General features: G+C 48.0%; 9 protein-coding genes across 9 annotated transcripts; 5 read left to right on the top strand and 4 right to left on the bottom strand.

The window, feature by feature from the left end:
- The first annotated feature begins 25 nt into the window (after positions 1 to 25).
- Positions 26 to 3,614, top strand: SPPG_02047 (uncharacterized protein). Its single transcript, XM_016750351.1, has 8 exons — positions 26 to 663; positions 804 to 1,120; positions 1,186 to 1,580; positions 1,646 to 2,234; positions 2,299 to 2,438; positions 2,505 to 2,799; positions 2,868 to 3,017; positions 3,088 to 3,614. The coding sequence occupies exons 1-8, from the start codon at positions 305 to 307 to the stop codon at positions 3,432 to 3,434; spliced, it is 2,592 nt and encodes an 863-aa protein (XP_016611011.1). The 5' UTR covers positions 26 to 304; the 3' UTR covers positions 3,435 to 3,614.
- SPPG_02048 (uncharacterized protein) lies at positions 3,303 to 6,466 on the bottom strand. Its single transcript, XM_016750352.1, has 5 exons — positions 6,415 to 6,466; positions 5,067 to 6,338; positions 3,754 to 4,998; positions 3,444 to 3,676; positions 3,303 to 3,364 (listed from the first exon to the last, which is right to left on the bottom strand). Exons 2-3 carry the CDS (start codon positions 6,324 to 6,326, stop codon positions 4,006 to 4,008), a joined length of 2,253 nt encoding a protein of 750 aa, XP_016611012.1. The 5' UTR covers positions 6,327 to 6,338; positions 6,415 to 6,466; the 3' UTR covers positions 3,303 to 3,364; positions 3,444 to 3,676; positions 3,754 to 4,005.
- An 84-nt stretch (positions 6,467 to 6,550) lies between these two features.
- SPPG_08977 (uncharacterized protein) lies at positions 6,551 to 8,932 on the top strand. The gene is made up of 5 exons (XM_016757128.1): positions 6,551 to 7,006; positions 7,075 to 7,179; positions 7,239 to 7,311; positions 7,453 to 8,837; positions 8,911 to 8,932. The coding sequence occupies exon 4, from the start codon at positions 7,704 to 7,706 to the stop codon at positions 8,679 to 8,681; it is 978 nt and encodes a 325-aa protein (XP_016611013.1). The 5' UTR covers positions 6,551 to 7,006; positions 7,075 to 7,179; positions 7,239 to 7,311; positions 7,453 to 7,703; the 3' UTR covers positions 8,682 to 8,837; positions 8,911 to 8,932.
- SPPG_08978 (uncharacterized protein) lies at positions 8,860 to 12,581 on the top strand. The gene is made up of 20 exons (XM_016757129.1): positions 8,860 to 9,015; positions 9,088 to 9,265; positions 9,329 to 9,482; positions 9,555 to 9,655; positions 9,717 to 9,846; positions 9,911 to 10,050; positions 10,115 to 10,269; positions 10,327 to 10,426; positions 10,487 to 10,545; positions 10,602 to 10,761; positions 10,832 to 10,978; positions 11,036 to 11,067; positions 11,131 to 11,214; positions 11,277 to 11,363; positions 11,427 to 11,589; positions 11,656 to 11,873; positions 11,937 to 12,016; positions 12,083 to 12,152; positions 12,218 to 12,280; positions 12,343 to 12,581. The coding sequence occupies exons 1-20, from the start codon at positions 8,971 to 8,973 to the stop codon at positions 12,481 to 12,483; spliced, it is 2,307 nt and encodes a 768-aa protein (XP_016611014.1). The 5' UTR covers positions 8,860 to 8,970; the 3' UTR covers positions 12,484 to 12,581.
- On the bottom strand, positions 12,504 to 15,052 carry SPPG_02051 (uncharacterized protein). Its single transcript, XM_016750353.1, has 10 exons — positions 14,944 to 15,052; positions 14,757 to 14,878; positions 14,605 to 14,692; positions 14,391 to 14,544; positions 14,197 to 14,332; positions 13,764 to 14,128; positions 13,594 to 13,696; positions 13,020 to 13,527; positions 12,782 to 12,945; positions 12,504 to 12,711 (listed from the first exon to the last, which is right to left on the bottom strand). Exons 1-10 carry the CDS (start codon positions 14,947 to 14,949, stop codon positions 12,639 to 12,641), a joined length of 1,719 nt encoding a protein of 572 aa, XP_016611015.1. The 5' UTR covers positions 14,950 to 15,052; the 3' UTR covers positions 12,504 to 12,638.
- A 452-nt stretch (positions 15,053 to 15,504) lies between these two features.
- SPPG_02052 (uncharacterized protein) lies at positions 15,505 to 18,150 on the top strand. Its single transcript, XM_016750354.1, has 3 exons — positions 15,505 to 16,624; positions 16,680 to 17,900; positions 17,964 to 18,150. Exons 1-3 carry the CDS (start codon positions 15,615 to 15,617, stop codon positions 18,043 to 18,045), a joined length of 2,313 nt encoding a protein of 770 aa, XP_016611016.1. The 5' UTR covers positions 15,505 to 15,614; the 3' UTR covers positions 18,046 to 18,150.
- Positions 18,151 to 18,349: 199 nt separating this feature from the next.
- SPPG_02053 (small GTP-binding protein domain) lies at positions 18,350 to 20,287 on the bottom strand. The gene is made up of 4 exons (XM_016750355.1): positions 20,137 to 20,287; positions 19,910 to 20,076; positions 19,709 to 19,843; positions 18,350 to 19,648 (listed from the first exon to the last, which is right to left on the bottom strand). The coding sequence occupies exons 1-4, from the start codon at positions 20,270 to 20,272 to the stop codon at positions 18,509 to 18,511; spliced, it is 1,578 nt and encodes a 525-aa protein (XP_016611017.1). The 5' UTR covers positions 20,273 to 20,287; the 3' UTR covers positions 18,350 to 18,508.
- Positions 20,288 to 20,378: 91 nt separating this feature from the next.
- SPPG_02054 (uncharacterized protein) lies at positions 20,379 to 22,980 on the bottom strand. Its single transcript, XM_016750356.1, has 7 exons — positions 22,704 to 22,980; positions 22,418 to 22,533; positions 22,090 to 22,310; positions 21,677 to 22,002; positions 21,008 to 21,603; positions 20,682 to 20,847; positions 20,379 to 20,617 (listed from the first exon to the last, which is right to left on the bottom strand). Exons 1-7 carry the CDS (start codon positions 22,856 to 22,858, stop codon positions 20,611 to 20,613), a joined length of 1,587 nt encoding a protein of 528 aa, XP_016611018.1. The 5' UTR covers positions 22,859 to 22,980; the 3' UTR covers positions 20,379 to 20,610.
- Positions 22,981 to 23,419: 439 nt separating this feature from the next.
- SPPG_02055 (uncharacterized protein) lies at positions 23,420 to 24,428 on the top strand. Its single transcript, XM_016750357.1, has 2 exons — positions 23,420 to 23,698; positions 23,768 to 24,428. The coding sequence occupies exons 1-2, from the start codon at positions 23,463 to 23,465 to the stop codon at positions 24,318 to 24,320; spliced, it is 789 nt and encodes a 262-aa protein (XP_016611019.1). The 5' UTR covers positions 23,420 to 23,462; the 3' UTR covers positions 24,321 to 24,428.
- Positions 24,429 to 24,517: the final 89 nt, after the last annotated feature.

Genomic DNA, 24,517 nt, shown 5'->3' on the forward strand with positions numbered 1-24,517 from the left:
AGCCGAGCGAAGCGCACTTCTAGCACGTCGAACTTAATCGAGAGCATTTAAAGAGATTGTTACTGGTTGTCTTTTGAAACTAACGAAGAGGGTACTGCGAGTACTTACTGATAGAGAGCCGGACCATTGTCAAGCCGAGCAGTTCCATCTGACCCTTAGACCCGTTCACTCTGTGGAGTCGCAAAGTGTAGATCAACTTGATATTGGGGAACAAAAAAACCCGAGTTCGGGACGGCAGACTTCACCCCGACTGTCAACAGTGGTCTTGTTATCCTAGAATAAAGCTTTTCTGCCTTGGAGGTTGATGCTGCAGTTGAGGGTCCAGGATCAAATGGATCTCGACCCTTTTCCCCGACGCCCTGGTTTCGGGAGTGCGGGGCGCCAACTTCAAGTCCGGACCAACTTCTTTCCCGTTCTCTCTCTTCCCGGTCAAAATATCCATCACTACGATGTGCAGATCCAGCCTGACGCCAATCCTCGAATAAATCGGAGATTATACGCACTCTGGGAAGACCTCAATCGAAATGGAATATTAAAGAATACAAAACCCGTATTTGACGGAAGGAAAAACATTTTCTCTCCTCGCTGCCTTCCGCTGAAAGATGATCAAGCGAACTTCACACTGGAACTTCCGGAGGAGGATGAGGATATCAGATCCAGAAAGTACGTGTTATTCCAAAATTATCTAGTGGGTGTATTGGAATGTGGCTGTAGCTGTGATTGTAGCCTAAGGGCTGTGCAGGAGTTTACTCCCTCTTTGAGAGGTAACCAGTCTTGGATAGATCGCTAATCTTGTCTCTTAGGTTTCAACGGGGACCTAGAAAATTTAGAATTTCCATTTGTAAAGTGGGCGAGATCAACATGCACAGACTACATCTTTTCCTCGAAGGAAAGTCTCATGAAGCACCACATGATGCAGTAATGGCACTCGACATCCTTTTGCGGCACCGACCATCTATGCTGTATACAACAGTCGGGAGGTGTTTCTACACACCGGAAGGTTCTGCGTCAATAGCTAATGGCGCAGAATTGTGGCAAGGATTTCATCAATCGATCAGGCCCTCGCAGCATAAGATGCTTTTGAATCTGGATGTTTCAGCAACCGCATTTCTTGAAGCAGGTAATCAAGGAGCATTTCTGTCCTCCATGAAGTAGGCCGTTTCTCACTGAGCTCCGTTCTATTAGGTCCCGTAGTCGATGTGGTTGCGCGAATTTTGGGCAGGGGACGCGCCGAGGATATTCGACAGCCATTCAACGAACGTGATAGATATAGAGTGGAGAAGACCCTCAAAAATATTAAAGTCGTTACTACACATCGCGGTAATAGCAAACGGCGGTGGAAAATAGCCAAAATTACCACGACACCAACGAGTCGAACGCTATTCCCTATCAAGGAGGATGGAGGACGAGAAGAGAGTGTATCAAACTACTTCAAGGAACGCTACGGAGTTATTTTACAATATGAGCACTTTCCTTGCCTGGTAGTTGGTGATCCAGCAAAACATGTGTACCTTCCCATGGAAGTTTGTCGCGTAGTACCTGGCCAACGCGTCTTGAGAAAACTAAATGAGAAGCAAACGGTGCGGTAACTGACGCAGATAGTCATAGTTGCATGAATAAGGCTGAACGGGAGCTTTTTTTGCAGGCTGATATGATTAGGTTCACCTGTCAACCGCCACACGTGCGCTCAAACAAAGTATCCAACGGTTTCAACCTGCTGCTTACTCACGACAACGAATACCTTCAAGACTTCAATGTAAAAATAGGTCGCGAGATGGCTACCGTCAATGCCCGTGTCCTGCCAACACCGATTCTTTCCTATCATCCAACCTCGCGTGAGTCGAGCATTGCTCCCCGTGAAGGTTCCTGGAATCTCCGAGACAAAAAGGTTGCTCAAGGAGCTGTTTTGAACTCTTGGGCGGTAGTTGTCTTTGGATCCGAGCGAGAAGTTGCAGTGTACAATGTTCAAAAGTTCCTGCGCGAGCTCATCTCTACCTGCCGTGATACTGGAGTAGATATTCGGCAATTGCAACCCCCAATACGACATGCCAATCCGCTAGGCAATATCGAAGCCATTTTGAAGGCAGCTTTCATGGATGCTGGTAATGCTTCTAATCACAAGCCACAACTAATTCTCGTGATTTTACCAAACACTGGGGTACCGCTCTATGCGGAGATTAAGCGAATTGCTGACACGGTAATTGGAATTGCAACTCAGTGCATGCAGGCAAAACGTAAGTTAAACAGTCACCAATGCCGACCAGCTCTGATTCATTTAATAATCGCGCTCCCTCACAGATGTTTTTGCGGCCAAAAAGCAATACTGCGCCAACATTTGCTTGAAAATTAACGTTAAACTTGGGGGTATGAATTGCTTCCTAGGAAGCGCCCAATTACCCTTCGTTGCTGAAAGACCGACGATAATCTTTGGCGCAGATGTAAGAGCAACCTTAAATCAACATTTGGCCTTTCCGGGTTGCAGGGTACTAAACAGTTCCGCCCAGGTCACGCATCCGGCACCAGGCGATCATAACAAACCGTCCATAGCGGCGATCGTTGGATCAATGGATGCGCAATGTTCACGATATGCAGCAGCTATCCGCGTTCAGAAAGGCCGGCAAGAGATAATAAAAGATCTAGGAGGCGCAGTTGTTGAACTGTTGAGAACCTTTTATCAATTTTGTGGATCAAAGCCGCAGCGGATACTGTTTTACCGTGATGGGGTATCTGAAGGGCAGTTTGGAGAAGTGGTTCGAGAAGAGGTCGCAGCTATACGACGAGCATGTGCTACCCTACAGGGCAAGTGAATGGACGTCACATGATGGTATCATAGGAGCTGACATCTGATACGGTTTCCTACTTTGTAGAGGATTATCGTCCGACTGTTACCTTTGTTATAGTGCAAAAGCGACATCATGCTAGATTCTTCCCTTTGAGGAAAGAGGACGCCGATAAGTCGGGAAATGTCCTACCGGGCACTGTGGTGGAAACAGGCATTACCCACCCAGCAGAATTTGGTTAGTACATTTGAAAGGAAGTGTGGAACTGGCTCGCGCTGAGAGTGTTCTACTATTTGTGATTGTGCAGATTTCTACCTCGCTTCCCATCCTGGCCTCCAAGGCACGTCGAAACCCACGCACTATCATGTCCTTCACGACGAAAATCATTTTACTGCAGACGGTCTGCAGGAACTCACCTACCGCCTATGCTATCTCTACTGCCGTGCAACGCGCGCAGTATCCGTCTGTCCACCAGCGTATTATGCGCACTTGGTGGCAGCCAGAGCCCGGTTCCATTTCATGGGAGATAACTGGTCCGATATTGCAAGTGAGCGGAGTCATATGCCGGGCGGGCCTATCATGTCCTTGGAGGCATTGACGGCGAATTACGGATTGGTGAAACCTGATCTGGCGAAAGTCATGTATTACATGTGATTGCCTTACTGTGAAAATACCTTTTTTTCAGCATTCTAATGCGCAGAATGAAGGGGACGATACAGGAAAATCTTTCATGTCTGAGAGACTAAGTCTGTAATGGTCTGTAACGTTAAGTATTTAAAATAATTCCGGGCGTACGTGGCGTATAAAACACCAAATATATGGTCGTGAGATGCATTTGATGGCCGAGAGCCGGCATGTTGATAAGTGTAGAGCTCCGTTTAGTTCATCTAGTCGATCTGAGCTTTAATTAGTTTAATGGCATGGCAAACAGCATGCTTAACCGGCACTGTAGAATGGCGCACCCACGGCTCACCATTTTCAGGTGATAATGAGTAACTCAACGTTAATCTCAGATGTCGAAGCCATTGCCTGTTACTAGTAACACATATCAAGAAGTGTAGAGGCGAAAGATTGCCAATCTACCTCTACCAACGCTGGCTGGCGATGATTGTCGCACCTTCCAAGTCACAATGGAGATTTCATTACAAGAGTAATTTCAATTTCAATTTCCATCCGTATGTACAATTTCCACATGCAAAGATACCACTACGATCGCTATGTCGTCCTACCAGTAACGAGGACTCCGCGATCGTGAATGCCGTCGAGTGGTGCGGGACTGGGAGTGCCTGCCACGACTGCCGACCCTGTTTCTATCTTCAGTCTCGTCTTCCCGTCTGCTTTGTTTTGTCCGAACTGGAGATACCGACCTCCGCCCTCGGGGAACTTCGTCAATCGCACCTTCTTCGCTTTCACTTTCGCTGCTGATTCTTAAAGATGCTGTAGACGGACCAGACCCCGCAGAGGATGGGGACGATAATAAAGAAATGCATTCGATCGTTTTATTGGTTTGCCGAGGTCTTTCAAACTCTGTTGAAGTCTTTCGATCCGTCCGGAAAGAGGTGGCACCAAGGACATTTACGAGCTGGGGTGCGCTCGTATTTTTGACGTATGGCAAATTAAAAGTTTCTCGGGGTAGGTTGTTAGTTTGATAATAGTTGTCTATGTATGCTTTTAAAGTCGGCAGCTGTGGCGGTTCCATTCGCTGCGGCCTTTTATCATCCATATCTTCGATCACAATTGGCGAAAGCTGCGCGGTTCCACAATCTGCGTTGGAAGTTACGCCGATCGCTTCGGGCAATGCGTGAGGTGCGCCATCTTCCACGACCCGACTATCAGGCAGCGTGGTTTTGGTGGAAGACTTCGTAGCAGCCGTCTGCGTCATGATGGGAGAGGGACTAGAAGTGTCAATATCCATATCTTCTTCCGCCGAAATTGGCGATGTTTCAGTAGGGCGGATAGTTTGGCTTCCTATCGGTCGCACATCGACCTTCACGGACAGCTCCGACTTTCTAGCGTTGGATGGTTGTGGATTCTTCCTGGTCGGCTGGCGTTGCGAGCTTGTGCTCTGTTCGGAGTCGCTGATTGGGTCAATCATAGTTGCGGGTTGAGTGACCATACCGGAAAATGTGACCGCAGTCGGATGCTGCGCAGGTGAGTGAATTGATGAAGGCACATCTACAGCCATCGAATCTAGTGACACTCCAATCTCGTCATTCAGCTGAAAGGTTTGTTGACATAATTTAGTCGTTTTGCATGAGATAATAGTTCAGTACCTTGTCCTCTTACATAGTCATTCCATTCAGCGCAAAACCTATCCCTCTGGTGTCGTACCATATCGTCGTCACCACGCACAATGCCATCCAACATGTCTCCCGTTCCGAGATCGCAAAACACCCCACCCTGATACCGGAGCTTTAAGACTCCAGAGCTGTCCTGGCATTGTCCTCTAATTTCCGAGAACTTGAATGCACGAGATGTCATGTCGTTCAGATAATCGCTGGGATCGATGACTTGAAAATTAGAAATTGACTGCCCTTCAGGGTTTCCGTTCCATTTGTCTATCGCACGCGCTTTTTTCATACAGACGCCTTCTTCCACCTGACAACAGATAGCGTGGAGATCCGGAGTGAAATCGAACCCAAAGAATTGAAAATATTGCACGAAAAGCCTGGCCAGCGGCGACGTGTCGCGCGTCAATTTCTCGAAACGTAATACCAATGCAAGAACCATATTGACCACCGCGAAACCGCTGACACCCCCGCTGTCAGTTTTAGAAAACCCACGAATGTGGAACCACTGCTTCACCACCAAAGTTAGCGGATACAAATGAGGCTGAAGGTCAAGCATGGCACGCTGCATGGCGTCTGCTGCCTTGAGGGCCGAGGGACAGTTCAGATACAGGAAGACTTTAAGACTGCCCATCCTTGTGCAGAATTGAATGTACCGAGTAACAGAGCCGTGTCGGTTAATTTTCAATGTCGAAAGATTGGCAACCTTTTGTATCAGTGGAGACACTAGGAGAGCGTCATGCAGATCTCCTAGTAAGTTCTCATTCTGCTCCAATTCTAAATCAAATTCGATCATAATATCGAGGCCGCTCGTTGGAAGGCATCCTCCGTAGCGAGAGGACCCAATCAGATGCGCTTTCGCAGCGCCGGGTCTCAATTGCTTCGCTTTGCAATAGTCTTTCAGAAACGTGCGTAGCTGGCGAACGACCCAACCACGCAGCGCCCTTTCCTGAGGACGGAGATTCAGCTGTGCGGCAAGCAGAATTATCTCATTATTTAGCTTTGCAAAAAGGTCCGATGGTCTGCTATCGAATTTTGGCGGTAAAGTATGGAGAAGGGGCAAACCAGGCAGCTCCGGTAAGTCTTCATTTGCAAGATCAGAATGTTCACCCCCATTTGCAGTCGATTCAATGACTGGTCGATAGCTCTTGTCCAAAAGCGAATTAGGAGATTTGAGCCATTCCCGCCCCAATTTTTCCAAACTACGGTTGGCCCACTGGGTCAAGGGATCCACGGTGGGCATTGCCACGGACAGCATTGCCGGACCGCCCTATATCACAGCAAGGAAAAGAAGGTAAGTGTTAGTCAAACCTATCTAGTCTCATTGTAATGGAGCGGCTACTCACCCTTTGATCGATGCGGAAGAGTGGGAAAGGTCAAAGTGGTAGCTTTGCTGCGCGCAAGTTCACGTGGTTCCAACCAGTGCAGTGGTTCGTTTCCTGGACGAGTCTTGGAGGGCCTGCCCAAACCCGCGTTTGCATCAGATTAGCACCAGACGGTGGACCCGCGCAGAGATCCCAGACTGGAGCAACGAGCTTCGTTCCAACCACAAGAGCCTCATCAGCAAACTTTGCAACAAGCATTGCTGGGAATCCCTCCTGGCGTGCAGCAGCTAATAGCACAACATCCAGAGCTCCTGCAACAAATCGTTTCCCTCGCTTCTCCAGCAGAGGTGACGCACCTCCTTACACTGCTAGGTTTAGTTCCAGGCGCACCAGAGCAAGCTTTTACCCCCACCCTGCAGCCGACAGGCTATCTTGCGCCTGTCCAACAGCAGCAGCAGCACAGTAATATATGGGCAAGTTCGGTCCAGTCAAACCACCCTCCCCAGTCACAAAAGTCGTTGTCTGTAGCGCCCACTCCACCAAACAACATACAGCACCAAACACCCTCTTTAACAGAGCAAAAAACTGACGTTGGACACTTTTCGCATGACAGGTGAGACTGGGACGAGCAGTCTGCGAGCGCCTCAGTGCCTACAATGACCGCTTACTCTATGTCAATAGCTCCCAAGCAATACCCCGTAGTAATATGGGGACACTTCATACAATTCCACCGGCTTCTCAGAAGCGCCCAAGATCCCCGCCTTCGTCTCAAGCCCTGCCGCCAATGTACGAATATCTGGTCCCATGGTCAAAGCTCGTACATCTTATGATTTCCCTCTTAACAGGAATGATCGACACGTCCCACTTGCGACTCAAAAGAAACATGAACCCCAAGTGCCTAGCGACGGAGATGTGGAGGTATGTCTCATTTTGCTTGTTTTGAAAGAAGAGTCCTCCCTTACCGTTTTCATCCGGTAACCCTCACTCATGTTTGCTGTATGTTGACTACCAAATTTACCACACCTTTCTTCTTACGGTAAACCTTTTGATATCATTCAGCTTGATATGAAGTCACCGTGGAGATATTGGAATGTAATTACAGGCACTCGATATCAGAATCGCCTAATCCAGACATACAGGCCAGATGGATAGGAAGTTGAGCGTCCGGTCATGTGATGTCACGCCAATGCTTGCAACCGGAATGCACATGAAACAAATGTGTAAAATGCAAATTGAACCACTTCTTGATCTTACCCTTCCATGAGAGTTGAAAGTTGTCTTCGTTTGTTTCCCTACAACGATCTGCTCTCATGATAGCTATAAAAAAACGGTTCAGTAAGGCACAAGCGGTTGCACAGCAGTGGACTGAGGAAAGGCGTCAGCAGCTCTTGAAAGATCCGGAAATCAAGGAATTACTGGGCGCATTAGAGCTCGAAAGGGCGCAGTCGGTACCCGTTTCTTCGGCGTCCCCAGAAGATATTGCCAAAGTTACTGGGTTCAATTTTTCCCAGAATGACATGGAAGGATATAGTAATTGGGACTTAGAGGCTCAAAATGTAATTCCTCCACTTCAACCGTCAGATGTCTTCACTAGACAGATGGACCGCTTAAACAGATGGTTCAACCCAAAAAGTGAAGCTCTTGCTCGCTCGTTTCTGGATAACTATATCTTGGAAGGGTTGGAGCACACGCAACCCAGTGACAGTCCTCTCACATTTTACGGAGAGGTTAGCGTTAGTCAGACGAACCCATCGGTCAAGATGACGCTGGCAGGAGATATCGACTATGTGTTTGCGTATGGAGATGCAACGAAACCTCAAGTCCAAAATATTGTCCTATTGGCAGAGGCGAAAAGCCGCAGAGTAGCCATTGGAGGTTGGATTATGGTTCAATTGCTGGCGTACATGGCGATGGTATATCGAGCGCGCAAAGTCAGCAAAAAGATAAATCCCGGTGTTTTCGGTATTATGACGAATGGCCATGCATGGATATTCTGTCGAATTGATAACGACGGAGAGGTGTACCAGTCTCCTAGGTACACGGGAACAGACGTGGTTCTACGAAACCTTGCTTTTGTTCTTGATGCTTCAAAGATTTCATCCCCGTCGACCACCCCCTTCGGCTCGGAGGAAGATCTCAGCGCAAGCAGCGTTTTTGCTAGTCTTGAGCACCTTGCAGGGTATACACCGGCCATCAAGTCTGCCGAAGAGGAAGCAGAAAGTCAAGACCCACAAAATTTTGATGTGGTGTTTGAGGGACCAGAGGAGGACCGTGAACCTCCATACTAAAGAACGTACAGCACTATCTTAATTTTGCCTATTTCATATTTTATTTGCATCTTTCAATGTATATTTCAAATACAACGGCTCGACGTGAATCGTACTGATGATCGACGTTGAGGGATGTATTCTTACGTAACCGCACAAATATGACTCACCAGGAAGGTGGGCAGCTGTTGGCCTCTCCACGCAGCAGCCCAATTTACCATCTGACGGACTTCCACTTATTAATTTCCAGAGTTCATTACTCACATCACGCGTTGACACTGCATCTCAGTATCAAACGAACAATCTGACAATGACGTTCCAACTCTCAGCGGTTCTAGTCGGCCACGAATCTGATGTATGCCTCTGTTTTTCTTGCGAGATCTACTCAACGTCCCTTCGTTACTAAAGCATCGCATATTTCCGTTAGGTGAAAGCAGTGGTGGCCGCAACGGAGGACTTACTTGCATCTGTATCCCGTGATACATCCACAATTACGTGGCGACGAACGGGAGCCAATTCGTTTGAACCGTCGGGCCGCTTCCAGGAACACTCACACTTTGTAAACGCAGTAACATATCTACCACCAAGTGGAGATCATCCAAATGGTCGGACATCAGTTACGCTTAAGATACGAGATGAAATATGACTTATTGGGTGCTGCGATTCAGGCCTTTTTGCAAGTGCTGGTTCCGACAAAATCATTGCAGTGTTTGACCCGACCTTGCCAAAGAATGCACTCTATTCTTTGATTGGACATACTGACAACGTGTGTGCGCTTTCAACTGCACCAAACGGCGATATCATCTCTGGATCGTGGGACTTGTGAGTTGATGCACAATGCTGGCTCGATACAGCGTATGCCTGTCCGGCTCATTCAACTTCTGTGGTGATCAGTACTGCCAAAGTGTGGAGGAACTGGGAATGTATTTTTACGGTCAAACATAATCAGTCAGTCTGGGCAGTTCTTGGACTGGAGGATGGGGGATTTTTAACTGGTACGGTATTTCTACGAATTCGGGCACCTCATCTCACCATCTAATACGGTGATCGTTAAAGGATCCGCCGATAAGACTATTAAGCTATGGCGTGATGGGAAGTGTGTGCACACATACTTGGGTCATACCGATGCCGTCAGGGGCTTGGCTCCTCTATCTGATCGGAGATTTGTGTCCTGTTCAAATGACGGGTGAGTTACACAGTTGTTCTATTTAATGGCGTCACGTATATTCATGCTATTTACGCTTGATTAGAACACTGCGAATTTGGTCTCTAGATGGAGAATGTCTGCAAGAGTTGACAGGACACACCTCCTTTGTATATACTGTTGCCATTTTGCCCTCGGGAGAAATCGTGTCAGGTGGTGAAGATCGCTCAATCCGAATCTGGAAAGGTCTGCTCTAGCTTGTCTTATCCCGTGTTCTATGGCGTGATATTTATAAGATGGACCGAAAAAGGAGGCGAATGTGTGCAAACTATCATCCACCCATGTCCGTCGGTTTGGAGCGTTGCCTCTCTTGCCAACGGTGATATTATCACCGGCGCAAGTGATGCGGTGGTCCGCGTCTTTACCAAGTCCAATGATCGCTTGGCCCCTCCAGAAGTCCTCAAGGTATTCCGGATACAATGCCTGGTGAATTTCTATGGAAATCACTAACGTCTGCTGAAGGCTTTCGATGACTCCGTAGCGAGCCAAGCCATACCATCGAATCAGATCGGCGATGTCGACAAGTCAAAGCTGCCTGGTCCTGATGTTTTGGATCGACCAGGTATTCTTGACGTTGATTGGGGTGCCTCCTGTATTTTCTTGTTTTGATATCCTATCGTAGGGAACAAGGACCAGCAAGTTATCATGGTCAATATGGGTAATTCGGTCGAAGCGCATCAAGTAAGCTTCCCCAGAGTTTCATATCATGCTCCAAGAGTGCTAAGTAGCGTCAACAGTGGAGTCAAGCGGACCACAAATGGCATAAAGTTGGTGAGGTCGTGGATGCTATAGGATCTGGTCGCAAAACACAATTTGAGGGAAGAGATTACGACTACGTTTTCGATGTTGATATTGGAGAAGGGATGCCACCTCTCAAGTTGCCATATAACGCATCACGTATGTTGATGTGCCATTAAGATTAAGCTCGTCGTCTAATGAGTCCTTACAACATAACCTGCTTATGTAGAGAATCCATACGAGGCCGCACAAGAGTTTATATGGAAACATGAGCTTCCGCAAGATTACTTGGACCAAATTGCAAATTTCATTCTTCAGAATGCAAAGGACGCGACGCTGGGCGCTAGCTCGTCGTCATATCAAGATCCCTTTACTGGTATGACAGGGATTTCTTCATCAATAGTCCGCGTCCTCATCTGGTGGTTTTTCGCAGGTGGTAATAGATACGTGCCCGGTGGATCCAGGGTAGGTCTTCCCTGTGGGATCAAAATCCCCACCGTTAGCTGATTTTGGATATTTATGGTATAGGGCCCAGCCTCCGAAGGAAGCGCATATCAGTCAGCCGGTGTTCAGCTGAACCGAGCACCCCAATCGAGTTCATACATTCCGCACGTAAGACTACCACTTCTCATATGAAGCCACCAATCCCTTACCTTGGCTATCTCAATTACTAGCTTGAATATACGTTATTTAAAGCCGCGAACCTCACAGCCATCCTTGCCAAATTGGTACAGCTGAATGCAGATCTGGAAAAGAGCATGGTATGCAGCTTTGTCTGAAATGACCAGTCAGCGAAAGCTAAGTCGCATACGCTATTCTCATAGGATTATGGCACCGCTGCTCTGAAACCAGAGGAAGAAAAGGACCTGGAGCAAGTGATCAAGTCGCTTGAGACACCCTCTAAGTCCCAGCAGGCCTTTAAGCCGCACCACCTTGCAATCTTGCAGAAGGCTGCTCTCCAATGGCCACCACAGCAACGATTTCCCGGTAAGCGGGACGTTTTACAGAATTGGAAGGACATGTTTAGGCATATATTGACATCAACTCCATCAGCCATTGATATTCTCCGTCTAGTGGTGCTACACTCATCATTGCCGGTCACTTCAGGAAGTCTGGCACGCCTACTCGACCAACTGGCTGGCTTCTCGACGCTCAAACAGGATGCGTTGAGCAAAGTAGAAGAAACAAATATTATGCTTGCATTGCGCTTTTTGGCAAATGCGTTTGCCACCAAAGAGGGTCAGGCATCAGCATACAATGAGCGACAGCAGGTAACATTTGTGAGATACTCAGATCATCGTCCACATGGGAGCTTATAATGATTGCTATGTTAGATTGTGGATCTTGTTAAAGACTGCTGGCGGGGAACACAGAACAAAAACCTGAGGGTAGCCCTCGCGACTGTTTTCCTGAAGTGGGTACACTCCGAGTTTGGAGGCGGACTATTCGACGGATGTGTATTGACTAATATCTTCTATAGTTATGCTGTGTTGTTGAATGAACGGCCCGACGACGCTCTGCGTGTAGACCTACTCAAAACGGTGATTGAGGTACGTATTGGCTAAGTGGAATGGACCGCGTGGCGTATAGTAAACACCAGTCTGGAATGGAATAGTTTCTCCGGACCGAAACGGATGCTGAGACAGAGTTCCGAGCCATGGTCGCGCTTGGAACATTGGTAAGCAAACAGCGCACCAAACAATACACCTCAATAGCTCACTCTCCCATTAAATTCCACAGGTTCACGACAACGCGGACGCCAAGGAGGCTGCTAATCTCATGAATGCTGCGTCGACTGTGAAACGTGCCCGTCGAACTACCGGTGATTCCGAGGTGAAGCTGCAGCAAATTGAAAAAGATCTGATAGCACTGCTTAGATGAGTGGTTTTCGGGGCCTGTAATGGACTACTGACAGCATAGCTGCAATGTGACAATATATGCAAATACATTAAAACATTCTGCAACAACCGTAAGAACAATTCAAGTACAGAAACAGTCGGGTTTATCTAGGATTGCGTGCTGGTTGCACCGCTCTTTTAGCGGACTTGAATGATACCAGCATTGATGAGCGTTCGGATCTTTGCCGCTACTTGGGGATTCTTCATGTGGCTGTGTAGCAGAAAAGAAGAGTAGTTTAGTTTTCAGCTGATTCAAAGCGCATTTCTGGTGAACAACGTACTCTTGTGCCGCTCTTGGGTCTTCCTGCATCTGTTTTAGAATGCTGTTCATGACTGGGTCGGCCATGATGGCTTGCACTTCAGGATCATTCATTGCCCGTTTCAGATTTTCTTCCCGGTTTCCAGTGTTCTGCACTTGATTGAGCCCGGCATAGCATTTGAAGATCTATCCAGCCAAAATAGAGTTGGCGTGGTCAGCTGCCTGCGCATAAATAAGGAAACAAAGACACATGGCCATACTTGAGCATCAATCTCCTGAGTATGTTTGCCTTCTACATCCTTCTCCTTCGCTTCATTGCACATATCGATCGCTTTAACGTAATCCCGTTTGGCGTGGAGAATAGCGGCCTTCCGGATGTAAGCCTTCACAAAGTTGGGGTCCAATTGCAACGCTGCATCGCAGTCCTTTTCAGCCTCCGGGAAGGCCATCAATTTCACATAGCAAGCAGCGCGGTTCGAGTAGTTGCGTGGGTCGGCGTCGTTCCGCTTGATGGCTTCGGTGTAGTATTTAACGGCCTCGGCAAAGTTGGATTCCTTGAAAAGCTCATTGCCCTTCTCACGCGCTTCATCAGCAAGCTGTGGATTCCGGTATGACTCTTTTTCTTGGATAGCTTTCAACTTTTCCGCCTCCTTCAATTTGGTGAGGATGTCTGGGGTGCGATGCTCGGTCAAGGACTTGTTATAGTACTTGATAGCATTATCCAAATCGCCTTTCTTCATGTAAGCGTTCGCCATGCGGCCAAGTGCTCTGGTATATTCAAAAATCGTTAGGTCGTCCACAGAGGATTTCAGCGTTGCATAAAACTAAATTCACCTGGCGATGATCTTGTAGTCTGCACGTTGCTCACGACCTGCGTCCACTGCATCCTCACATGTCTTTATACTTTCGTCGTATCGTTCGGCTTCATATAGTGCAGCTGCAAGTCAAACGCAAAAAATTAGCCTCATCTTGGCGAAGTCATCGATTATTAGCATGATGCTCACCAGCCTTGTTAGTCAAAACAGCAATGTTGGTATTGTCCAACTCCCATGCTTTGTCGTAATGCGACAAGGCTTCATCAAACTTGCGCTGCTTGTAAGCTTGGTTACCGAGGTCCTTTTCCCTGTCACTTTGAGCCCTCTTCTGTTTCTTTTCCTTCTCCTCTTCTGTGAGTTCAGGCTCAGGTTCAGGTTGCGCCTTTTTTGGTTCGCTTTTTGATGTGGCGGTTGGGTTGGGGGCTGATCTCGATTCGGCGTCGTTCGCAGCGGCAGCAGCCGCAGCAGCGGCATCCTCCGCATTGTTTGCCACCGTCGCATCCAGACCCATTGCCGCCATCATGAGAGTCATGATACGAGGATCTCGCATGTACCTGAAAGATTATTCTTACATTATTAAACTGGATTTCACAGCCATCACAATTTGAATTTGTTGACTTACAAATTCATGTTCTGTGGGTTCTTTTGAATGTCCTGAATCTTTGCTTGAATATCCGGCTGAGCAAGTAGGGGCGCAACTTTTGGGTTGCTGGCAATCTTTGCCAAACCCTCGGGACCAAAAATGTTACCGAAAGGGTCTAGTCAGATGCGATCGTCAGTCAGATGTAAGATTCCACAAAAAGAGGTCGTCCTTACTGTCTCCTTCAGCGGCCATCGCGGCTTCCACGTCATCCAATGACTTTTGCAGTTGTGCATTGTTGGGGTCAATCTTCAATCCTGCTTTATATGCATCTGCGGCCGCCACCAAGTCGCCCAATCCATGAAGGGCAGCACCTTTCCGTGAATATCCCTAAAGCCCACGCTTTCAGCATCTGATGAGTGATACCCAAAAAGCACACTCTATACTCACTCTTGCCCAATCTGGCTTCAGCTGAACTGTCTTTTCAGCATCCTGTAGGGCATTCTGGTAATCCTTCAGACTCGCGTGTGCTGCTGATCTACAATTATGCAAGTCAATGCATATTCTCGATGCCAAGCGCGGGGGTCAAAAGACTTGCCTACCTATTTGAGTACAGAACATGATTCGAGGGGTCCATCTCAATAGCTTGAGAAAATAGTTTGATGGCTTCGTCAAATTGGCCAGACGAGAAGGCCTTGTTGCCGCGTGTTTTGAAATCTTCCGCCTAACACAAACCTTGGTTATGGCAAAATTCATGGGAACAGAATTAAGCTACAATATCACACTTACTGTCATGCTTATATGGAAGTGCCTGTGTGTTCAAAGGGTTGGTTGGGAGGTTAAAGTGCTCGTCGTAACACTTTATGAAAGCCAAAGACCCGCGCTGTGTGCTTTTTCGACGACCTTCGATGTGTCCAGCTGATGACTCATGTTGGCTGGATCCAAGACTAAGGTTTTACGTAATGGACTTCAACAAACGCAACGTCGTTTTTACAGATGACTTTTACTTGTTCGCTGGCGACATTTGAAAACCTTTGGAGAAAGCGCCCTAGCGTTGCTATAATAAAGTATTATTCGTAACCACAAATATTCAACGAAGCCTCCCCAGGGCGGGATCTCAGCATCAGTCCAATCTCCTTATCGTTTGCTATCCGCTGATTACCACGTATTGGCAGAAAAAAGTAGCAATTCCAACATATGCGTAACGCTCTTCTCCTCGGAAAGTCACAACCTGAAAGTCCAACCTTGCCGGAAGCATCAACCTTGTCCTTAACATCTGCTGGTTGACGGGCAGGCGGCCTTCCACACGTGATTAAAACGATCGCGTTGTGTGCCAGCTGTTTAGCGTTTGTGTTCGCCTTGTGCTGACAACATGATAGCCGCCAAGAAATGTCTTCTCGCTTTCCTCCGTCGCTTTCCTTTCATCTCCCCCATCCTTACCACCATTCTAGCGTACAAATATGAGTGCCCAGCCTGCCAATGAAGGCAGTCCTCCAAATGACTTTGCGGCCACAAGCACTTCCTTACCTGCGGCGGATTCCGTACAACAAGCAGTGGGCAAAGCCGCCAAGGGAGTCGCCCACGCAGTTCATTCCACGCTGCTGCACGCTGACATTCCAGCTGATGGCATATGTGGCTTCTCTCAGTCTCAGGCTCTTGTGCTAGCGGCACTCGCCGATACTTTGGTCGCCGCGCTCAACCCTGAGGAGACTGCTCGTCTAGTTGCGACCACCCAGAGTGTTCGGAACGCCCAATCCTTATCGGACGATGTGATCAGCTTTGCTCAGATATCCGGGGGTACTATGGAGCTGGTGAAAAACATGATTGATTATCTTCACAAGGCCGCCCATCCGGATCAGCTGCAGAGCGTTCAAACTGCGCTCTGGGTTTTATCCACGGGCCCTGGATGCTTCCTTTTGACGGGCTCGTCAACTCCTGTTCATAGATTAGATAGAAGTGCTAGAGAGAAGGTAGTTAGCAAACTCTTTCACAGTCCCCTTGCAGCATTGCGTGCATTGGTGAAATCCATCTATGGCATGGTTATATTAAATACCTATGGGGAACCTAAGCTGGGCAAGGGTAGAAATCCATTCTTGAAAGTCATAGGCTACCCTGAAGGGCCTCACGTCGAAAGACCGCTTCCAGATCCAGCGGATATCTGGAGACCCTCATTTTTGGACCTCCAGGGTCTGGTCGGGCCGAACGATAGCGAGGAGATCAGATTGGCTTGCGATATTGTGGTTGTTGGTTCCGGCGCCGGGGGAGGTGTAGTCGCAGGAGAACTGGCACAGGCTGGGCATGATGTTCTGGTTCTAGAGAAGGCGTTTTACACCCATCCATCCGAGCTGCCATATACACCAAAGGCATCTTTCGAGCTCCTCTTTGAGCGGTCTGGCGCACTTGGTAGCGAGGATGGCTCGATGCAGGTATTGACCGGGAATGCGTGGGGTGGTGGTACGGCGGTGAACTGGTGAGTAAATGATCAACTCTTGGAATTAAATGCGACGATGGTTAACAATGTCCAGGTCCGCGTCGTTGCGGCTTCCATCAAAGGTCCGGGAAGAGTGGGCGACCAAATATAAGTTGCCTTATTTTATGTCGCTTGATTATGCGAACGCTGTGGATGCTGTATGCACGAGAGTGGGTGTTAGCACAGATGCTATCGAGCACAATGCGTCCAACTCGCTGTTGCTGGAAGGATTGGCACGATTAGGGATGCCACACGGAGTAATTCCACAAAACACCGATAGTCAGTCCCATGAATGCGGTTTCTGTTGCTTCGGATGTCCTTATGGAACAAAGCAAGGAACGCATTTGACGTTCTTGCGGGACGCCGCCGAGTCAGGGAACGCGCGATTCATAGAGGGATGTACAGTGGACAGAGTTTTGCACAAGGGTGGACGGGCCGTTGGAGTAAAGGGGACGGTTATTGAGCGTGGAACTGGACGCACTCGCAAAATTATGGTCAAAGCAAAAAAAGTTGTGGTTAGCGCAGGCAGCCTTCACAGCCCGGCCATTCTCCTTCGATCTGGGCTACGAAATCCCAATATTGGTAAACACCTTCGCCTACATCCTTGTACCCACGTATTCGGAATATTCCGCAATTCCGAAAAGCCCATTAACACGTACTCAGGCTCCATAATGACCGTCCTGGGTACGCCAGCTGAAAATGCTCATGGAGATGGTTATGGAAGTAAGCTTGAGATCTCCTGCATGCATCCAGCCATGTTTGCAAGCTGCGTTCCCTGGAGAAGTGCAGAGGAACATAAGAGATTGCTGGCGCTCTACGATCGCATGGTGCCAGTACTTGTCATCGGGCGAGATAGTGATGCGACAAAGGGTCGTGTCTACCTGGACAAAACAGGGACGCCGCGGATAGAGTACACCATCTCCCCAAAGGACCAGATCTCTCTCGCTGCAGGTGTTGAGGCTGGTATAAAGGCTCTTATCGCTGCGGGCGCAACGGAAATCATTACGAATCAGAGGGGAGTGGACCCATTCTCGATCGACCCTGAAAAGATCAATGACATATTCACCAGCAAGGAGTTTGGAAATTACTTGGCCAAAGTCCGCAAGTGGGGTTTCCAGCCGACGTGGACACCATTGTTCACAGCCCATCAGATGGGCACATGTCGCATGGCTGGTAGCGCATCACAAGGAGCTTGTAATCCTGACGGTAGGACATGGGAAGTTGATGGCTTATACGTTGCAGATGCGAGCTTGTTTCCGACTGCAAGTGGCGTCAAGTAAGTATTCTGGTCTCGTTGCTCAAACCTGACATTACCCCTCTCACATACCTTGCACTTTAGTCCCATGGTGACAACTCTCTCCTTGGGCTACGCTGTTGCGCAAAGAGTAAAAGAGAGCTTGCAGAGTACTGCCAAGTTGTAATCCATTCATTTAGTATGTACGAGAGTGATACCACGATAATCATCTGGGAGGGTGTTTTACATTGTGTATTATAGATTTTGGAATCAAAGATATATGGACCTCTTATCTCGTACATTTGTTCATTCCCACGCATCCACATTCCACAGTTTATGTCCAACAGAAATTAGTAACTAGCTGAAAGAGAACTATAACCCCACAGTAGCTGCTTCATGACAGTCGTGTTGGCATTAGAGCTCCGTCGGACGAAGCTCATTTCAGTCTTCACCCAAACAAACCGTTGTTGGCTCTTCAAAGTTGCACAACCTTCTGATGTTTTCATGCAAAAGATCATCCGTCTGCTCCTATATTAGCAAGCTTTCTATACAGTAAGGCATACATGCACTAACACAACCAAATAATACTATAAAACACACAAATATCTATACTATATATACTATGTTACACACGAATATGTAGCAACTCACTAAATCCATTTCCTGGACCCTTTAGTCTCCTTTTTTACATTGACTTTGATGGACGGGGCTTCGTTGGATTTCTTCTTGGCTACTGCAGTGAGACGCTCCCAAACAGGGATCTTCCGCTCTTTTTCCCTTTTGGCAGGGGCGGGTGAAGCGGGGGGCGTCAACATATTTGAGGCTGGCTGGATCGTTGATGCCACTGATCGCGCAGATATCATTTGCTTGTCTGGATGTGGTTCTCGCTTCCACAGTGATGAGATGCTTGTTCGCTTCTTTAATTCAGTTACGGGGTGATTTCGTGTGGGGACTTGGGTCTGCTGACCAACTCGATTGGTTTCTAGAGCCCCGATACCAATGATGCTGGGTGACTTTCGCAAGACTGACGGCGACGCCTTTGGAGGAGGGGCAGGCGTGCTGCGCCGCTTGTCTGCGGTACGAGGAGCGACAGGTTCAGTATTTTGGGCGACGCGGCTGGCCGGCGACATAGTTGGGTCCTTGATACGCTTGGTCGTGAATGAAGTCCGGCTAGTTGTACTCGCAGCAGATTTCGTGCCAGGTTCACTCACTACAGCCAAATCTGACTTGGATGCTTTCTTTCTCAATGAACCTGGTGAGGTGGCTGGAGTGGGTATTACATGTTTCTTCTGCTCCGCTTTGACACTCTTTTCGACAACTGCGTGCTCGGCCACGGTCGGCAGCGTCATCATGGATCGCTGTTTTGTCAGCTCTGCACGTTGCGCATTCGTCCCCACCGTGCTACGAGGTGCACTTCGGCTCGACTTTGAACGAGTTAACGCTGGCGATGTCCCGTTTGCTTCAACAGCAACTCGTCGCACCCCCTTCTTTACCTCTACCGCCAGCGTCCGCTCAACAGTTGATGACAGTGAGCGTCTAGCAGAGACTACTGTTTTACGTGTCGATACTGGCGTGCCAGGCGAGGAAGAGACTGACTCAATCTCCTCACCCTTTCCTGAAGTGGATGAAAGAGTGACAATTTCATCCTCGGCATTGCTCTCCTCCTCTCCCTTTTTAACATGAGATGGGCTTTCCACCCCTGCTTTAAAGACATCTATTATGGCTTCTTTAGTTTTTGCACTACATTCCAGGTAATGCGTTGCGCCGACGTTCTCAGCCATCTTCTGACCCTATACAATTGCCAGGCGTTAGCGGATCTGAATGGTCTTCGTGAATTTGAGCCGACTGACCTCTTCTGTTGTTACCATAATCTCCCCATTGATTTTCAGTCTGGCATTGGCCGCTCGATCATGTCTCAAATCGACCTTCGTAGCAACGAGAGCAAACGTGCAAGAGGGTGTGAAATATTTGATCTCGGGAAGCCACTTTGACAAAGGACGACAGTCAACGTTGAATGACAAGGTCCAGCAAAGCGATCAATGCTGCCATACTTTCTCCTCTATATCCCTAAAACTCCTCCTTTCATCGACAGCAAAGCAAACAAGAAATCCCTGGACGCCCTCATATGAGAAGGGTCGGAGCCGATCGAAAGCTGGGGCTCCAGCAGTGTCACATATTAAAACACTGCCAAATTCGGGACTATGCCACGAGTAAGTATCTAAACTAACTGAGTCAGCAGTGGCCTGGACAAGCTTTCGGCTGCATGTATGCCACATACCTTCGAACGTCGGTCTGTAGCTTAGTGGAAAATCATTGTGCAGAAACACCTGGACAAGCGCTGACTTCCCTACACCTTCATTTCCTACAAGCGCTATTTTTCTGGGCATACTTGGAAGGGGCGAGGCAGGAGTCATCGTTCTTCCTACGCCCATCAGAGGTTGTCCAAGTTCCTTTGCAAACGTCAGGCGGAAATATGGGAATACTCACGTGATGATACCAAATTCAAATAATTTCAGTAATACAGTTTGCTTGTTTGTAGATTCAACCATTGAATATAGATATCAGCAGCTGGACATTAGCAATTCCATCATGAGTTTTCAGGCTTTGGTCGTTAATTATTTACTGTATCTATAGTTATAGTACTTTTGTACATGCCGGGATCGGTGAGCCAAGTTTGCAATGTTGATTAAAATTTCCTGGCACGAAAGCTTCCTTTCCCAAGCGAATAGCATGCTCTTCACATCAACATGTGTCAATATCTGGGTATAATTATGTTATCAATTGACGCTGCACAGATGTGCAATGCTCAGGGCAAATACTTACGCATGCATGTGCTCCTGAAAGCGCTCCTGTGGCATGGCACCGTGCTTGGAAAACCAAATGCCACATGCGTTGCAAAGTGTGTGCTTCCCCTTCGGTCCTCTACGTAGTGTTGGAGTGTACATTCCGGAAAGTCCGCACCAGAGACAACGCCAGCTTGCGCGGAAATCTACATTACCGGAACGACAAAATATGGTTGGAATCGTTTGAAAGCCAAGATTGCGTCGTACAAAGGCCAGTGCCGTCGCACAATCAATAGGCAATACAATAGGTAACGCAGGAGCCAGTAGAGATGTATTTTATTTATCCCCCCGCAACCAACAACTCACCAGTCGAGTTTCTCCGCGGAGAGCCTTCAGTGAGCTGCCGCTTCTGTTTGTCTATCTCATCTATGTTGCATTGCATCATTTGCAGCTGCTTTGCAAAGTACATATGGTCGTTAATAAACTGATTCTGCTTTGCTTTGATGGGTGATTTGCGTGGAGTGTTCTGCGTAGGGCCATATGCTGCTGGTGTGAATCGCGTCTCGATTGGGGGGACACTTGGCGTGGCTAGTGCAAGAATGCTTGCACCCAGCGAATCTGAAGTAGTGACAGTACCGGACGTCGCCGTTAGAGGGACAGCTGGTGGCACATGATTTTCTATCGCAGATTGTGCCGTTCCGGGGTGTAAAGGTTGACTTCCATTGGTGCGGACAGATGGAGTGGAAGGAAGAGCGAAAGAGTAGGTAATGTATTGCTGCGTGGGTGGTGGCTGGTGAGGAGGAGGATCCATCGCAGGCTGATAGGTACGGTGAGAGGTCCTTGTGTTGCTATAGGGTGTAAGAGCGGATCGTGTACTCCGATCGCGATAAACTGGCGGTGTTTCATGACGTTGGTATGATGCGGCAGTTCGACCCATTTGTCTGTTTTGTCGACGCAAGCGGCTGTAATGGTGTAAAGGATAACTTAGTCGAGCTTTTACCACGCAAGGCGATATGAAAGGCAATTGTCGCATACCGGGTGCTCCTCTCTCTCTCTCGCATGATTCGCTCGATCTCCTGCTCGGTCAACTCCCTGAGCTCCGGTTCCCAATCATCTTCAATATTCTCTGGTCGGAAGGGTCGTCCACGCATTGGGGGAGCAGGTGTGGCATCATCCCAATTCATCCTCGCCAAACAGACTTGTTCCCGTATGGCATGCGCGATCACTGGAACAAATTCACCACCAACTCCTAAATCCGCCGCTAATTGTTTCGCAAACTCTTCTGGCGTTATAGACGAGGTTGAAAATACCGGCCACTCAAATTGATCTCTCAAATGCAATGTTCCCACATGCAGGTCAAGCTGGAATTCGCAAGAGACGGGAATAGGAAACACCAATTGTCAAGATACTGCTTCCAAATACTTGCTCGCGATAAACTCGGCTGCTACCTTTATGATAATCCTGATTTCTCCATAATCTGTCTCATCCGCTTCATCATCCTTTATTCGGGGCTTCCCATCAGCGGTCGGATCCTCTTCCACCGCTGCACCATAATTTTGCACCTGTCTCCGAATTTCTTCCGCAATGAGAGGGACGAATTGCAGTGCGTATGGTGTATCAAAATCATCTGCAAGCAGCTGCGCGAATTGCTCTGGGGTGATTAATGTTTCTATTGCAACCAACGAATTCGAGCGAGAGAAACAACGACAAATAAAAAAATAGAAGAACACGTTGAGCATATCGTTAGGAAACATGGCCATCCATGGGAGAGATTACCATTCAAGTTCCACGTAAACTGGTCTCGTAGTTTGACTCCCTCAACCTCGAGATCAAGTCGGATAGGCACCAACTGAACTGTACGTTCGGCGACGTCTTGCAATTGTTGCTTGTTGCTGTTAGCGAGGAGCAAGAAAACATCATGTTTAGTCAAGTGATCTTGAGCTACCTATATAGGACCCGGGAGCGGGCTCCACTGTAATTCTGGTGCTTCCCAGCCAACCTCGACGCTAGCGCTTGTTCCAGCGTGCGCGTTTCGTACTCTCGCGAAAAACAAAATACTCACTAATAGTAGTGTCGAGTTCCACTTGCCCTGGCACGCTTATCAGATTTGTATTTGAAGTCCCCAAGGTCCCGTCGCGGTCGTGGAGGAGCAAGTTCCTCATCTTCAATGAGATCGGAATCGACATACGCAGACTGGGAGTAAATGTTGCTTCCCATTGTGGACTAAATAAGTTACCGATGACGGCTGGTAGGCGGTGCAGCCACGGTGCAAACCGAAGGTTTTTGCAGCTGCTTGCTCGGTCGCTGGATAGGAAAGCGAAAGTTCGTGCCTGGCCCAACAATCATCTCTTCGAGGACGAGGTGGCTTAGTATATACCCGCCGAATGCAGTGTGGATTGATGGGACACATTCCAACCGTCTGCAAATACGAGCGCCGCGAACAGTCGAACAGTGCCGGTTGGTCTTTCGTTACTGGACCTTTTGCCACTTTTTCATCATTCAGATGCCAAGCTGTGCCAAAAGTAGGCTTTCATGCAAGGCTATTCATAATCCATATGATGCCGCTCTTCTTCCACCAATACGTGCTGCATTCTTGAAGGTGAATGCAACCTTGACGGATGGTAAAGTTCTAGAGGACTCTCACAGCAGTTATCTTTTAAAGTCCTCCAAACATTGCTTTGCTTCTCAAAGATGACAGAGTTCTCGAGAGCGTTCATTGCATTCCTGGCACTCAGATATCACAGTGCGATCTTTACAGTATTGACGGGGCTTTGAAGTGAACATTAAATCAATTTTTCTCGGTTCCAACCATTGTCCATATATGCGACTTACTGCCACTATTGTCACAGCATTCCTAGCAATGCGGCCACTGTTCTTTGTCGTCAGCCAAAAACCTACAAGACAACTGCCATCATTCTCCCGACAATGCTTCTCAAATCGCTTCATATCTTCCTCACGTATTTGTGGAGCACGGAAGAATCATTACCAAACACTAGATGTCCCACCAAGTGCCGATAAAAAGGCGCTCAAAGCTCAGTTTTACAAGTTGTCGATGAGGTGAGCTTGGAAGAGCGGGTCGATGTCCCGTATCCGCTTCATATTCAAGTCTTACCCTCCGCTTTGCAGATACCACCCGGATAAGAATCCCGGAGATGAAGAGGCGAGCGCAAAGTTTATCGAAATCAACGAAGCTTATTCCACACTGAATGACGACTTCAAACGCCGAGAGTATGACCGAACCATGGAAGTGCTCGACTCAAAAGCCTCCCCATTCACCCATAACCGCACTGGTCCTCGACGTACTGTTCGCCCTTATGAATCCCGCGACCACATCAAACCAGACGATTGGATACTCTATCGCCGCCCACAACGATCGTCACGTCCAATATATGATTTTGGTAAACACGAGCAAGAACACTACGGCCGAGCAGCGGAGAAGAGAGAGCATACACGCCAGGCTAGACTCTTCAAGACACTTTACTTTAGGAAATTACAGGAGGCTGAAAGGATGGAGTCACGGATGATGTATGTTTGTGCATTGGTTGGGTTTGGAGTATTCTTCTTGTTTCAATCCGGCCTTATACAGCTCATCTTTCTGGATGATGATGGCTTGGACGAAGATTTGGCCGAGATTTATCGGATCAGTAAGGCCATGGGCCGAAACAGAGAGAAAGACTGATCTTGCATCGCTTCCAGTCTCCGCTGTGCTAGCTTGAAGTTTATGCACCCTAACTAGATTATAGCCTTGGATGTGATTTAATATCTTAAGTTATGTTTTTTCCTGATACTCGCTATTATTTTTGGGGTACATTGTCCATGCACTGTATGATCAACAATCACCAATATAAACAGACATCACGTGGACATAATTTTGGA

This window comes from Spizellomyces punctatus (genome assembly GCF_000182565.1).
Source record: "Spizellomyces punctatus DAOM BR117 chromosome Unknown supercont1.3, whole genome shotgun sequence".
NCBI lineage: Eukaryota > Fungi > Chytridiomycota > Chytridiomycetes > Spizellomycetales > Spizellomycetaceae > Spizellomyces > Spizellomyces punctatus.

Excerpts from the sequence above, each read along its gene's own strand:
- SPPG_02055 (XM_016750357.1), top strand. The coding sequence starts at position 23,463 with ATGCGACTTACTGCCACTATTGTCACAGCATTCCTAGCAATGCGGCCA. Across the intron at positions 23,699-23,767 it reads TTTTACAAGTTGTCGATGAG|ATACCACCCGGATAAGAATC; the intron begins GTGAGCTTGGAA and ends TCCGCTTTGCAG.
- SPPG_08978 (XM_016757129.1), top strand. The coding sequence starts at position 8,971 with ATGACGTTCCAACTCTCAGCGGTTCTAGTCGGCCACGAATCTGAT. Across the intron at positions 9,483-9,554 it reads ATCTCTGGATCGTGGGACTT|TACTGCCAAAGTGTGGAGGA; the intron begins GTGAGTTGATGC and ends TGTGGTGATCAG. Across the intron at positions 11,364-11,426 it reads CAGATCTGGAAAAGAGCATG|GATTATGGCACCGCTGCTCT; the intron begins GTATGCAGCTTT and ends CTATTCTCATAG.
- SPPG_02051 (XM_016750353.1), bottom strand. Across the intron at positions 14,693-14,756 it reads CATGTTCTGTACTCAAATAG|ATCAGCAGCACACGCGAGTC; the intron begins GTAGGCAAGTCT and ends GCATAATTGTAG. Across the intron at positions 14,333-14,390 it reads GATGGCCGCTGAAGGAGACA|ACCCTTTCGGTAACATTTTT; the intron begins GTAAGGACGACC and ends GCATCTGACTAG.
- SPPG_02053 (XM_016750355.1), bottom strand. The coding sequence starts at position 20,272 with ATGACTCCTGCCTCGCCCCTTCCAAGTATGCCCAGAAAAATAGCGCTT. Across the intron at positions 20,077-20,136 it reads CTACAGACCGACGTTCGAAG|ATACTTACTCGTGGCATAGT; the intron begins GTATGTGGCATA and ends CAGTTAGTTTAG. Across the intron at positions 19,649-19,708 it reads TTATGGTAACAACAGAAGAG|GGTCAGAAGATGGCTGAGAA; the intron begins GTCAGTCGGCTC and ends GCAATTGTATAG.
- SPPG_08977 (XM_016757128.1), top strand. The coding sequence starts at position 7,704 with ATGATAGCTATAAAAAAACGGTTCAGTAAGGCACAAGCGGTTGCACAG.
- SPPG_02054 (XM_016750356.1), bottom strand. The coding sequence starts at position 22,858 with ATGGGAAGCAACATTTACTCCCAGTCTGCGTATGTCGATTCCGATCTC. Across the intron at positions 22,534-22,703 it reads GGAACTCGACACTACTATTA|CAACAAGCAACAATTGCAAG; the intron begins GTGAGTATTTTG and ends CCTCGCTAACAG. Across the intron at positions 21,604-21,676 it reads GAGAGAGAGAGGAGCACCCG|CCGCTTGCGTCGACAAAACA; the intron begins GTATGCGACAAT and ends ACACCATTACAG.
- SPPG_02048 (XM_016750352.1), bottom strand. The coding sequence starts at position 6,326 with ATGCTGTCCGTGGCAATGCCCACCGTGGATCCCTTGACCCAGTGGGCC. Across the intron at positions 4,999-5,066 it reads GCGCTGAATGGAATGACTAT|CTGAATGACGAGATTGGAGT; the intron begins GTAAGAGGACAA and ends CAAACCTTTCAG.
- SPPG_02047 (XM_016750351.1), top strand. The coding sequence starts at position 305 with ATGCTGCAGTTGAGGGTCCAGGATCAAATGGATCTCGACCCTTTTCCC. Across the intron at positions 1,581-1,645 it reads AACTAAATGAGAAGCAAACG|GCTGATATGATTAGGTTCAC; the intron begins GTGCGGTAACTG and ends CTTTTTTTGCAG. Across the intron at positions 2,439-2,504 it reads CGATAATCTTTGGCGCAGAT|GTCACGCATCCGGCACCAGG; the intron begins GTAAGAGCAACC and ends AGTTCCGCCCAG.
- SPPG_02052 (XM_016750354.1), top strand. The coding sequence starts at position 15,615 with ATGAGTGCCCAGCCTGCCAATGAAGGCAGTCCTCCAAATGACTTTGCG. Across the intron at positions 16,625-16,679 it reads GGTGGTACGGCGGTGAACTG|GTCCGCGTCGTTGCGGCTTC; the intron begins GTGAGTAAATGA and ends AACAATGTCCAG. Across the intron at positions 17,901-17,963 it reads CCGACTGCAAGTGGCGTCAA|TCCCATGGTGACAACTCTCT; the intron begins GTAAGTATTCTG and ends CTTGCACTTTAG.